Source organism: Ictidomys tridecemlineatus, chromosome 3 (genome assembly GCF_052094955.1).
Source record: "Ictidomys tridecemlineatus isolate mIctTri1 chromosome 3, mIctTri1.hap1, whole genome shotgun sequence".
NCBI lineage: Eukaryota > Metazoa > Chordata > Mammalia > Rodentia > Sciuridae > Ictidomys > Ictidomys tridecemlineatus.
This window is the reverse complement of record NC_135479.1, coordinates 61,580,834-61,592,422: the sequence shown is the minus strand read 5'-3', so window position 1 is coordinate 61,592,422 and position 11,589 is coordinate 61,580,834. Positions and strand designations below refer to the sequence as shown.

At 56.8% G+C, this 11,589-nt stretch overlaps 1 protein-coding gene across 3 annotated transcripts in view; it reads right to left on the bottom strand.

The window, feature by feature from the left end:
- Positions 1-20: 20 nt before the first annotated feature.
- Slc5a10 (solute carrier family 5 member 10) overlaps positions 21-11,589 on the bottom strand; it is a 55,203-nt gene continuing 43,634 nt past the window's right edge. The window contains exons 9-15 of one of the 3 annotated variants that reach the window (XM_078042976.1): positions 8,330-8,437; positions 5,596-5,746; positions 2,472-2,640; positions 2,101-2,316; positions 1,609-1,666; positions 1,449-1,518; positions 21-975 (exon numbers count right to left, since the gene is read on the bottom strand). In XM_078042976.1, the coding sequence (XP_077899102.1) occupies positions 771-975; positions 1,449-1,518; positions 1,609-1,666; positions 2,101-2,316; positions 2,472-2,640; positions 5,596-5,746; positions 8,330-8,437 (977 nt within the window). In that variant the 3' untranslated portion in view covers positions 21-770. Of the gene's footprint in view, positions 976-1,171; positions 1,519-1,608; positions 1,667-2,100; positions 2,317-2,471; positions 2,641-5,595; positions 5,747-8,329; positions 8,438-11,589 lie in introns of those variants that run through there. The other 2 variants (XM_078042977.1, XM_078042978.1) reach the window with 2 other exon arrangements.

The window sequence follows — 11,589 nt, the reverse complement described above, 5'->3', positions numbered from 1 at the left end:
GCCCCTTCGGCCGAGAGGTCTTTTTGCAGGAACTGGGGTCCAGAGAAAAGACGTGGACAACACCACTCCAGGTCACACTGGGCTCAGCAGGAAGCCTTGCATTGAACTTGGCCTCCTAACTGCCTTGTGCCTCTTCATACAGATTGGGACAGGCTCCCAGCACCCCAGAACTAACGACTGTGCTTAGAGACCAGGGTGCTCTTGAGGACTTCCTCTTAGCTGCTAGTTGTGTGGCATCAGGGGGCGGGGTCTCAGGAGGCCCCACCCACATGCTACTGTCAATGGCTCCATTTCCTACGTGGCACAGACTGGGGGCTCAACCCAGACAACCCTAGGCTTGGTGCATGGGTTCACCCCAGGCAGACCACTGCTGGGCCTGTCTGCCCCTCCCTCAAAAGGCACTTGGATTTGTACAGGTGGCTCAGCCCAGAGCACCTGGAGTTACTAGGTAAACAGGAGCTTCTCTGCAGCCCCACGACTCTGGGCTCCACCTGGGGCATCTAGCCCCCAAAGATGCTTTGGGGTGGTGCGAGAGGACCTGAGGACACGGGAAACAGCTGGAGGAGGTAAAAGGAAAGAAGTAGGTCCTCTTCAGTTGGCCTTGTGCACAGACTAGCTCTGAAGAGCCAGGCCCTGGGCCCAGCCACATAAGACACCTGGACTTCACGGGATTATGTTTGGGCAGGTTCTGCCTGGACCAGGGCCCCTGGCACTCTGGGAAGGCAGGGCAACCTGCAGGCCAGATGGGATGCTGGGGTTTGTTTGATGCCCTACAGGACCAGAGTTGGCAGGCAGCCTAGGTAGGGGCCAGCCTGAGTGAAGATGGAATGGGCAACCCCCAAGCAGAGCCTGTCCAGAGCCTGGGCACCTTTGGGAGCAGGAAAATTGAAGTGGGACTTCGGAAGGCCCTGAATCCCAGGCTGACGACGGAGGCACCATGAGCAGGGGAGGGAGAGAGGAGGTTCCTTCCATTCCCTGGAAGCAAGCGGAGGGAGGAGCCCTGAGGCAGCTGTGGTCCCCTGGGGAGGGGTGCCTCCCATGTTGTAGGCAGGTAAGGTTCTCCCTCCCTCCAGGGCTGGTACAAGACCCTTCAAGCCCAAGACCCTGGCAAACCCCACTGCTCCTGACCTGGACCTGTGTATTCAAAATAAAGACCATGAAACCAATAGAAGAATGTCCATCAGAAATCTCATTTCCTTTCCAATTATGACTATTTTGGTGCTGTTTTTGAAATATCATGTTCTTTTATCCCCCTAATTTTTCACGGCACCTACTTTGCTAGCCCCAGAGAGTCACTGAGCACTGACGCACAGGGTGGCCACGAGGGGAGTCACTGGGGGTCAGTGTTCACTTTGAGAGGGGGTGGCCCTGAGGACTCTGGGCCCCCACCTGCCTACCTAAGGTGGCACGATCAGGCAAAATAGGCATAAAAGAAGATGTTGACGCACATGAGCAGGATGGCGTTGAAGCCACACACACGGGCCCAAAAGGTTCGTTTCTGGTGTGGTTGGCTGTCACCTGGAGGGGTTTGCGGAGGGACAGGTGAGCCACACAAGGCTTCCTCAGGCACCAGGCCTCTCGCTTTGGTGCCGAGGGTCACCCATTTACCTGCTTTGGCTGCCAGGGATAGATCCCGAGCCAGGGTCCACCAGGTAAGATTCTCAATCTGCAAGGAATGAGTGGGGATGGGGGTGTGGCCAGGGCAAGGACAAGCCCCACGCCAGCCAGGAGTCAGAGACAGAAAGATGAAAGTCAAGTTCAAAAAGGCCACAGAGGAGCAGGGTGCAGTGGCTCAGGAAGCTAGGGGCAGGAAGATGGCAAGTTCAAAGCCAGCCTCAGCAACTTAGTGAGGCCCTGTCTCAAATAAAAAAAATAAAATATAAAGGGCTGGGGATATGCTTAGTAGTTAAACGCCCGCTCCAAGTGTCCCCCTACCCCCCATAAAAGGCACAGAGGTCAGGGCCATCCAGGGGTAGGGATCAAAGGCTAGAAAATTCTCGAGTCAGTGAGGATCAGGGATCGGAATGGGACCAGAGTCAGAAACTGTCAGGCATCAGGTCAGGGACGACCTGTGGGGCTCAGGGGTCAAGGCAGGCTCACCTGAACAGTCTGCGGGGGTGAGGTCAGTAGGCTTCCGGCTGCCACGACAGCACTCGTGAGCACAAACAGGGCAATGGCGAAGTGCAGGTAGTGGATGCGGCTGAGGATGGCTGGCCGCGTGTCGGGGTCACCACAGGGGGGCACTGGGTGCAGGAATTCTAGCACCAGTCTCAAAGCACCCAGCACCAGCCCTGCCATCAGGCCCCAGAAGGCCCCCTGGGGAGGATGGAGGCAGGGCTTGTGGGAGGAAGACCAAACCCCCCACCTCCTGCCCCAGGCAGCCAGCAAAGATCTGAAGGGACTCTAGCCTATCTGCAGGCGGGCGGGAGTCCTCTAACTGGCTGAGCCTGCATCCTGTCCTTCCCACCCACCTGCTCATTGGCACGCGGCCAGAAGATGCCCAGGATGAAGACTGCAGTCACTGGGGGGGCCAGGGAGCTGGTCACAGACTGCATGTAGATGAAGAGCTGCCCGCTGTTGGAGCCCTGAAGGATGGGAATCCAGGCCACGCTCACACCGATTAGCACCACGATGACCAGCCTGCGGGCAGCAACAGGTGGCTGCGGGTACCCTTCCTTAGTCCCTCCACCTGCCCCTGGTCACTAAGACTCTTCCATCTGTGTCCTGAGGCCCAGCTCCTGGCCGCTGGCCTGTTCTACCAGGAACAGGGTTTGTTTGGCCCCTGTTCCCCACCCTTCTAGGGTTTCCTGCACCTGTAGGTCCAGTCCCTGGGTCTCAGTGCTGCCTCCTCCTTCCCCTGGGGGTCTCTGCTGAGTCAGTCCTTAGGGCTCCCTTGTGCCTGGAGGACTCCCACAAAGTACCTGTTCCACCTTCATGTGCACATCAACCTGGGTAACCCCTTGTGTCCCGGCTGGAAGCTCCAGGAGGGCAGGAGGCCCTTCTCTTATATAATATTTGGGGACTGCAGGAATGAGCTGCTCCCCTCACCATGGGGCCAGACTAACCTCATGGTGGTTCCTGAACACAGCATGTTCTCTCCAGCTGCCTGGTCTTTGCAGAAGCCCTGCCTTCCAGCATATTCCTCAACCCCTGCAGCTCTATGCGGCAGACCCCCACCCACCGTAGGACAACTTCCATCCTAGGAACATAAGGGTTGAAGCCAGGTAGCCTGGGCTGAGGCTGGGGCTGGAGCCTGGACTCCTCAGATTTGAAGCTTAAGTCCTTTTGATTGGCCCGTGGGAGCCCTGTCCCCTCCCTGGTAGCAGCCAGTCTCCCTGTTCGTCCAAGCACCCCTCCACTGCCAGGCTTCATTTCTTCCCTGGACAAAACACTTGGGAGCACAGCACCTCACCAGGAGCCCTGACTCAGCAGGGAACGGTGCCTGGCTTTGGCCCAGTGCTCAGGCCAGCAGAGAAAACAATCAACAAAGCAACCCAGCAGAAGCAGTAATCCAGGAGGGCTTCCAGGAGGGGCGTGCCCAGAGCCTTGAAGGGGTGTGGGACCCGCTAAGGAGACAAGCAGAGGCGCTGCGTCCCACCTGCTCCTTCCTGGCTGAGCCACCCCTCAACCCTATGTCCTGAGCCAGTCGGCACACCAGGTGGGAGGTGGTGGGACCTGTTGGATTCCCCAGCAGGACAGCAGGGTGTCAGGAGCTGTGTGGGCAGCCGGGATGCTGCTTCTCTGTGGCTGTTGGCCTACCTACCTGACTTCCTTTTTTCCCCTTCTAAGCCTGAGGGAGAGGGTGGAGGAAGGAGGTGCCATCTCGATTAAGGCTAATTAACCCTTACCCTGGCAGCGGCAGGTGCTACCCTCTTCAAAGGGCCAGGCGACATCCATTAACACGGCCGCCCCACCCTCTCACACAAGGCTCAGCAGCGGAGGGCCCTGGGCCTCTGCAGCCAACGGGCTGGGCCTGGGCCCTCCCCTTTCTCTTGCCCTCCAGAGTTTCTGCATCAGCCAGCGGGACCCCCAAACCCAGAGGCTGGAAGGCCTGTCTCCCACTTCTCCTTAGTAAACCCTCCTGGGCTCCACACGGGATTCCTCTCCCTACCCATCCCATCGTCAGGAGGAATGGGTCCCTCCATCACACCCCCTGGGGAAGGTGTCCAAGGCAGGGGGTGGGAGCTGAGCTCTGGGAGTCCTCCACAGTGCCCAGCTGGACACAGGATCCCAGGAAGCGGGGACAGAAGGGGAGAGCAGGGGAGGGAAGGGAAAGAACGGAGGTTCTGTGGGGAGCAGGAAGAGATGGGAAGGAAGGCCCAGGGCATGGTTGGAGGGAGTGAGCCCACACAAGCAGGGACCAGGTTCGGACTCTGGCTTCAGGCTCAGCAGGGACAGGACCATCCTGGGCCACATAGCAGCTGAGGAACCACAGGAGGAACAGTGGACCCAGAGCAGGAAAGGCAGGCAGGGGGCTGGTGCCCAGGATGAAGGGACACGGAGGACCCTGCACCAGGGAGAACAGAGTCCGCCTGTCTGCAGAGGAGCGCGCTTGCACTCGCCCGCCGGCTGACAGGTCCCAGCAGGCCCTCCTGACAGAAGCTCGCCTGTTTTGCATCACTGGGACAACCGCCTGAAGCTCTGGGGAAGATCCCACCCCAGGGACAGGCACCCTGAGCTCCTGGATAGAGGCTGCTCTGTTGACAAGGGTAGTGCCCCAAGGATGCCCGCCCACCCCTGCTAGCAGGTCGGGTTCGCAGGCTTGGAGGAACAGGAACAATGGGGCCAGAGGGGTGGAGAGGGTCCAGACAGGCAGGCGCGCACCCTTAGAGACACCTAGCCCAAGACCAAGTACCTCCCTACAGGATTTCCCAGGACCCAGCTGGGCATGGGGATATGGGGATGGGCCAGACACTGAGCCTATCCTCACAGAACACCCAGCGCCCCCACGGGGAGGAGGTTTGGGAAGATCATTTGGTCTTAGAAAGACCCCATGTGCTGTGGGAAGAATCTGCGGGAATGGGAAGCGGGCTCGTTCCTTGGATGGGGATATCAGAGTGGGCTCCGTGGAGGAGGGGGTCCTCGGGCTGAATCTAGAAAGATCAAGCTGAGTCGCTGAGGTGAAGGAGGAGAGGACGAGCAGGGCTAGTGGAAATGGTCAGAGCTCAGTGGGCCTGGGGTATGGAGGCCAGGGGACCCCTGTGGCTTGAGTATGCACATCCTGAGTGCTAGATCAGGGACCCTCTTTGAGGCAGCTAAAAACCATCAGGAGGGGTAGGGGCCCATATTTTGGGGGAGACAGAGAGATCTCCAGTATGGTTGGGGGAGGTGGTTCACCCCAGCAGATAGGGTGAGAGGTGCATCCTGGGTGAGAGCTGTGACCCTGAGGGGCTGGACAGAAGAGCAACATGGGAGGTGGGATGGAATGACATCCTCCTCTTTTCTCCCCTCCCTCCCAGCCTTCTCTTTCCTCCACCAGGCAAACTCCTACACATCCCTCAAAGTCCTACTCTGGGGGGGGGGTTGGCTCGTGAGCTGGTCATGTGGCTGCACGATTCGGCTGTCTCCTGGCTCCCTGGCACCCACCACCCATACCGTCCCACCAGCAGCAGCTCCCGCTCGCTAGCCCAGGGCCGCAGCCGCTTCCAGATGTCCATGGTGAAGAGAGTGCTGCTGCTGTTGAAGATGGAGGTCAGCGATGACATGAGGGCGGCCATCATCACTGCAATCATCAGCCCCCGCAGACCTGGACATGGGGATGGAGACTCACTGGGACCCCGCCTGGCCCTGTCCCTGGTCCTCAGAGGCCCTCCTGCCTGGGCCCTGGGGTTTGCTGTGGAACTCCTTGGCATCCCAAGGACCCTCTGTCTCCACTGGAGGGACAGGAACAATGGAGCCAGAGGGGTGCAGAGGAAGAGTGGGGCCAGAGAGGCTGGCTCAAAGGAAAACGAAGTAAGTGGTCATGCCTCACTGGTGCTGTGGGGTCCACACCGTGAGACCCCCAAAATAGGAGGCCCCCGGGGGGAGGCCAACCAATGCTGAGGACTTCTGCACTCACGGCCTGAGCTCGCGGCTGGCTGGCCACTCAGGCCCTGACTGCACACTCCCCGACTGTGGGTGTGATTACCAGCCTCTCGTTTCTGCAGTCTGTGAGCTGACGAGGCACTTTCACACCCATGACTTCATCGCAGGGCAAGATCATTAGCCCCGTTGGACAGATGAGGAAATGGAAGCTCAGGGAAGGGAACAGAGTCGCCCAGGGATTCACAGCGGGGCCAGAGGCAGAACCTGGGGGCGGGGTGGGGGTGGTGAAGAAGGCTTGGGGTGGGATCCTTGGTTGGGAGGTCACACCCTGGGCAGAGCCCACACCTCATCCCCATGCACAGTGGCCCAGGCTCTGGAATTTCCCGCCACTTCCTGTGTGTGTGTGTGTGTGTTTATGTGTGTGTGTGGCAGGCCCCAGCAGGCATGGTGAGTCCCCTCTGGTTGGCTCTGTGGGAAACAGAGGAAGATTCCCAGAAGCAGGAGAAAGACATACTATTATTGCCAGGCCAGGGGTGAAGAAGTTCCCTAGCAAAGCCACCCGGAGTAATGTGGAAACAGCCAGACCTGCCCATGTTTCTGGCAAAGGCTTCTGGGAGTAAGAGGCTCAAGAAAGCCTGAGGATCGGGCGGTCTTAAATAGAGGAAGAGGCGCTTGACTGTGAACTCAGTTGCTGTGTGGCTTCAGGCTGCTCTTCCATCCCCCTCCACCTCAGGGCTTTACTCCAGGTCTGTCTCCAAAAACTCCTGCAATTCTACCTCTTGCCCAAAGATGGGCCTGACCAGGGACCCCTTGGGACTTATTCCACTTCTCTGAGAGCTCAAGGACTAGAGAGGAGTGTTGGGTGTTGCACTAGGGATTTAGTGGGTCCCCCTCCCCAGAATGGATGGGGCAGGTGAAGCCCAGAGGCGAGAACCCACAGAGTGGCCACAGGTCTTATGCCGGGCAGCTTCCCTAGGTTATTATGTTTAATCCCAGCAACAACGCTGAGGGGTGGGTAGATGTCATTATCTGCAATTTACAAATGAGGACACGGAGTCTCCAAGCAGGCAAGTGGCATGCCCTAAATATTTCAGCCAGTAAGTAGCAGGGCCACTATCTGTTCCCAGGCCTGTGCATTGCTGTCCCCTGGGCCTGGACTCTGCTGGAGGAAGGGAGGGAGCAGGGGTGGTGAGCCTGACTGGAAGACCAGGAAGCCTCTGGAGGCAGGAGCCGAGAACCTGATCATCCAGAGGAGAGGCCCGGGCCGCTCAGAAAGCTGATTCTCCTCTTTGCTTCAGCTGGAACCTCACACAGCCATTGCTCAGTGGCTTTGGCTTGCACACCTCCAATGACAAGAAACTCAGTACTCCACATCGGACCAGCAGGGTTGTTGCCACCTGCAGAAATGTGGAAACAGCCAGACCTGCCCATGTTTCTACCCAGGGGCCTGCAGGATCCTGGGGGAGGCAGAGGATGGGGCTCATGCTTGCAGATACAGAGGGACTGGGGAGCCTGAATTTCTAATCTCGGCAAAAAAAAAAAAAAAACAGAAGACCTGGGTTTGTGTCTCAGTTACTCTGTAACCTCCAAGAAGTCACTTACCACTCTCCGTGCCTCAGTTTCCCCATGTGTAAAATGGAGCCAGTAACTAGTATTATATGGGTTGGTAAAAGAGCTTGGTATCAGAAAATAAGAGAGAGAGAGAGTACAGCATGGGTCAGAGGACTAGCTCTAGGGGAAGATGAACCAGGTTCAAATTCTAGGCTGGTGGCCTACTTGCCATGTGACCTTGCAGGGTCACTGCATCTCTATGGATCTCAATTTATCATTATTTATTCAGTCGTACTTGGGATTGAACCCAGGTGTGCTCAACCAACTAAATGAGCTACACCCAGCTCTTTTTTTGAGACAGGGTTTCCCTAAGTTGCTTAGGGCCTCGCTAAATTACTGAGGCTGTTTGGAACTTTTGATCCTTCTGCCTCAGCCTCCCGAGCCACTGGGATTACAGGCCTATGCCACTTTGGCAAGAATTTCTCCATCTTTAAAATGGCGCTGCTACTAACGGTACTGAGGGGGTCTAGAAGAGGAAGTGAGTTCACCCCATGGGAAGCGTGGACAGGCCTGACACCCAGGTACCAACGTTTTGGTTCATGGTTACTTCTCTCTAGAAGAAGGGCCTCCCAACTGGATGTCACACAAAGTCACACTGAATCCAGGGTGACCTCCACCACCCCCCAGCGCCCTTCGCCCTCATGAGGCCTGAGTTCCATCCCCACTCCAGAACCCCCAACCCACCCAGCCTCACCTATGGGCATCAGCTCCATGACCAGCTTGGGATAGGCGATGTTGGAGCAGCCGATCTCAACCCCACAGGCCCGCAGGCACTCGGACGGCACCACGCAGCCAACGTCATCTGCAGGACACAGATATTCGGTGCCCATGTCTGCGATACACCATCCCTTCTCTCAGACATGGGCACCTGGGGTGGGAGAGACCAGGCCAGGGTTGCAGTTTGGCTCAGACCTGCTCTGTCACCACCCCTGACTGCTGATTGCTTGATGAGCCTTGGGTGGCATTGGGGACCCTTCTGGCTCCTGACATCCTTGCCCCCTTGCCCTTCTTCCAGTTACCTCTACTCCCCACCCCGAGGCCAAGGTCTTGCCTGTGGCTGTGCCAGCATGAGCAGCCAGCCTCCAGAGCTTATTGGGCTGCTGGTCTTCCCTGTCCCCTCCACCTGCCCCTAGGCCTGCAGTAGGGGACTTGCCTGTGGCAGGGTCCTGCCCAGCTCCTTACCTGCCCCTGGTTTTTCTTGGGATACTAGGGATTGAACCCACTGAATCACATGCCCAGCCCTTTTTATTTATTTATTTATTTATTTAAAAAAATTTTTTTAACCTTTATTCTATTTATTTATTTATTTTTATGTGTTGCTGAGGATCGAACACAGTGCCTCACACATGCTAGGCGGACGTTCTACCGCTGAGCTGCCACTCCAGCCCCTATTTTTTAAAATTTTTATTTTGAGGCAGGATCTTGCTCAATTGCTTAGGGCCTGACTAAGATGCTGAGGCTGGCCTTGAACCTGTGATCCTCCTGCCTCAGCCTCCTGAGCCGCTAAGATTACAGGCATGTGCCTCGGCACCCAGCCACCCTGTTTTTTTGTGTTCAGTCAGCAATACACTGGAGGAGGGGACTTCGGAGGATAGCTTGGAGCCGCTTGCTTAGGTGTGTAAGTCACTCCTCTGCAGCTAGCCCAACCCGAGCAGGACCATGGTGAAAGTGCAGGGGTCCACACGGCCTGCCTGCTTGACCTTTCCTGTTGTAAGGTGTAGGGCCGGAGCCTGTCCATTCCCCTGTCCCCTACTGTGGGGACCAGGCTGCAGGCCAGGCCACTTCCTACTGCTGTGCCAACTCCAACATGATCAGCCCTTCTGTCCCTCTGATGTCAGAACCACCTGACCCTCTGGTTCACATCTATCTTATCTCCCTTGGCCCCGGGATTCAGGACCCATAGGCCTCCCCTTCTGCTCCTACTTCCCAGCCCCACACCCATCTGAGGTCGTGCACATTTTCCCCAAAGCCTCACCCCAACACTGATACCCTCAACTTACTCCAAGCTGTCCCCAGAAGTCCCCTCTTCCAAAAAAGGAAAAGAAAAGTGTGTGTATGTGTGTGTGGGGGGGGGGGCGGAATGCCATAAAAATCAAAGGGAGCTCAGTGGTGCAGAGGAAGGGGAAAGAGGAATACTGGGGAATGTTATTGGCCGGATTATATTGTCATGTTGTGTGCATGCACAAATATGTGACAACAAAGCCCACCATCACGTACAACTCTAACGCATTATCAAAAAATATGGGGAAAGATCAAATTTTTAAAAAATCCCCTGCTCCATCTAAATAAACCCATCCTGCTCTCCCTTTGGTCCTCTCACTCCTCCTGGCTTTCCCTCATGTCACCCGTGGGATGTCTTGGACATGTTTATTGGGCTCGTGTCTCTTTCCTTGGGTGGATGAGCCTGGTGAGGTGGGGACCGTGTACAGTGGCCAGCCGTTGAATGGGTGGGCGAATTCATGAATTTAAGGCTTCCCCGAGACTTGGACAGGACCTTAAGTCCAGGTATTCCTAGAGAGGTGCTGAGCGGAGTTCCTGGCCCTACATTCAGACTCCTGGGGCAGTTGTTGTTGCAGAGCTGTGGCCCCCTGTGTGTCCCCTCTAGGCAATCACGGATCTCCTGTGCTCTGCAGGACCAGATATCCGGGCTTCCTGAACAGTAGTCCCTGGCTCAGAGTGTCCTCCTTCTTCCTCGACCCACCGAGGCCTGCCTCCCTCTCCTCTCTCTCCGACCAGTCCCACACCTTGGCTTACCCTCCCACACCTCTGGGGCCTGCCCTGCCCACTTCCCTCTGCAACTGCCCCAGCTCCATTGTCTCCTGGCTCCTTTCCAGAATCAAAGCTCTCACGACAACTGATGTCTCAGGAACCTCCCTCCGACCCCCAACCCTTGGAGCCCAGGACATTCTGGGGGAAAAAAAAAAAACAGTCCTTTCTATGACATTCAAGGCTTTGAAAATAGGTCTCAGAACCTCTGTCCCGACACCCCAGCACCCATGCACCTGCCACCCTGACCTGCCTTGTATTTTCTCAAACACGCCCAGCACTTGGACGCCTCCAGGCTTCTGCAGACGCCATCCGCCTCCCAGGGCAGCACCCTCTTTTGAACACCCACCGCCACCCTTGTTTACCTCTTGCTTCGTGGCCCTTTGCAAAGGTCTTGTCCTCTGAGGCCCTCCCTGGCAACCCCTCAGCAACCCCCTCCCCCCCAGCACCCCAGGCAGGGGTAGGTTCTTCCCTGGGGCTTCTAAGACCAAGGTCTGAATCACTGGTGTTTGTTTACAAATTCTACTCCCCCACCAGACCTAGAGCTCGCCAAGGGCAGACGCTGGGTTTGAATCATCTCCCGGTTCCAGTATCACCCAGCCCAGGGCTGGGCCCGGAGGAGACAGTTGATGAACAACTGTTGAATGAATGAATGAGTAAGTGAATGAATGGTGGGGGGGAAGGAGGAAAGGGAGAAAGGAGCCTAGAAAGAGTTATGAAGGAGTTCAAGAGCGGCTTGACCCAGCTTCCTATCCCACCAGCTTTACCCTCACAAATGTGGTAGGATCAGAAAGGGCAGAATTGCCCGATCTCAGATCCAAGACCCTTGGCAGGCCACTGAGGCCACAGAGGTCCAGGATTCAGAGAGTAGATGGGAGCCCCTGCTGAGAGACTCTGGGCCTGGACCGGCTGGCTTGGGCACTGGAGTTCCCAGCCCTCCTGGGAGGGACGGGTGAAGCATCATAGCCACATAATGGCTCAGAAAGCCAGAGTCAGGAGATTCTTCCCAAGTTTATTCAGCCCATTTTAGGCTCCTGGCATGGGTACCGCCTCTGGGCATTACAGGTTGGACCAAGTGTTTGTGCTGAACACAAACTGCTTTATGACTGTGGCAGCAGCATGTCGCCATTTAAACACAGTCCCCCAGCATGCTAGCTCGGGGCGAGCAGCCTGGGGCACAGAGAGTCG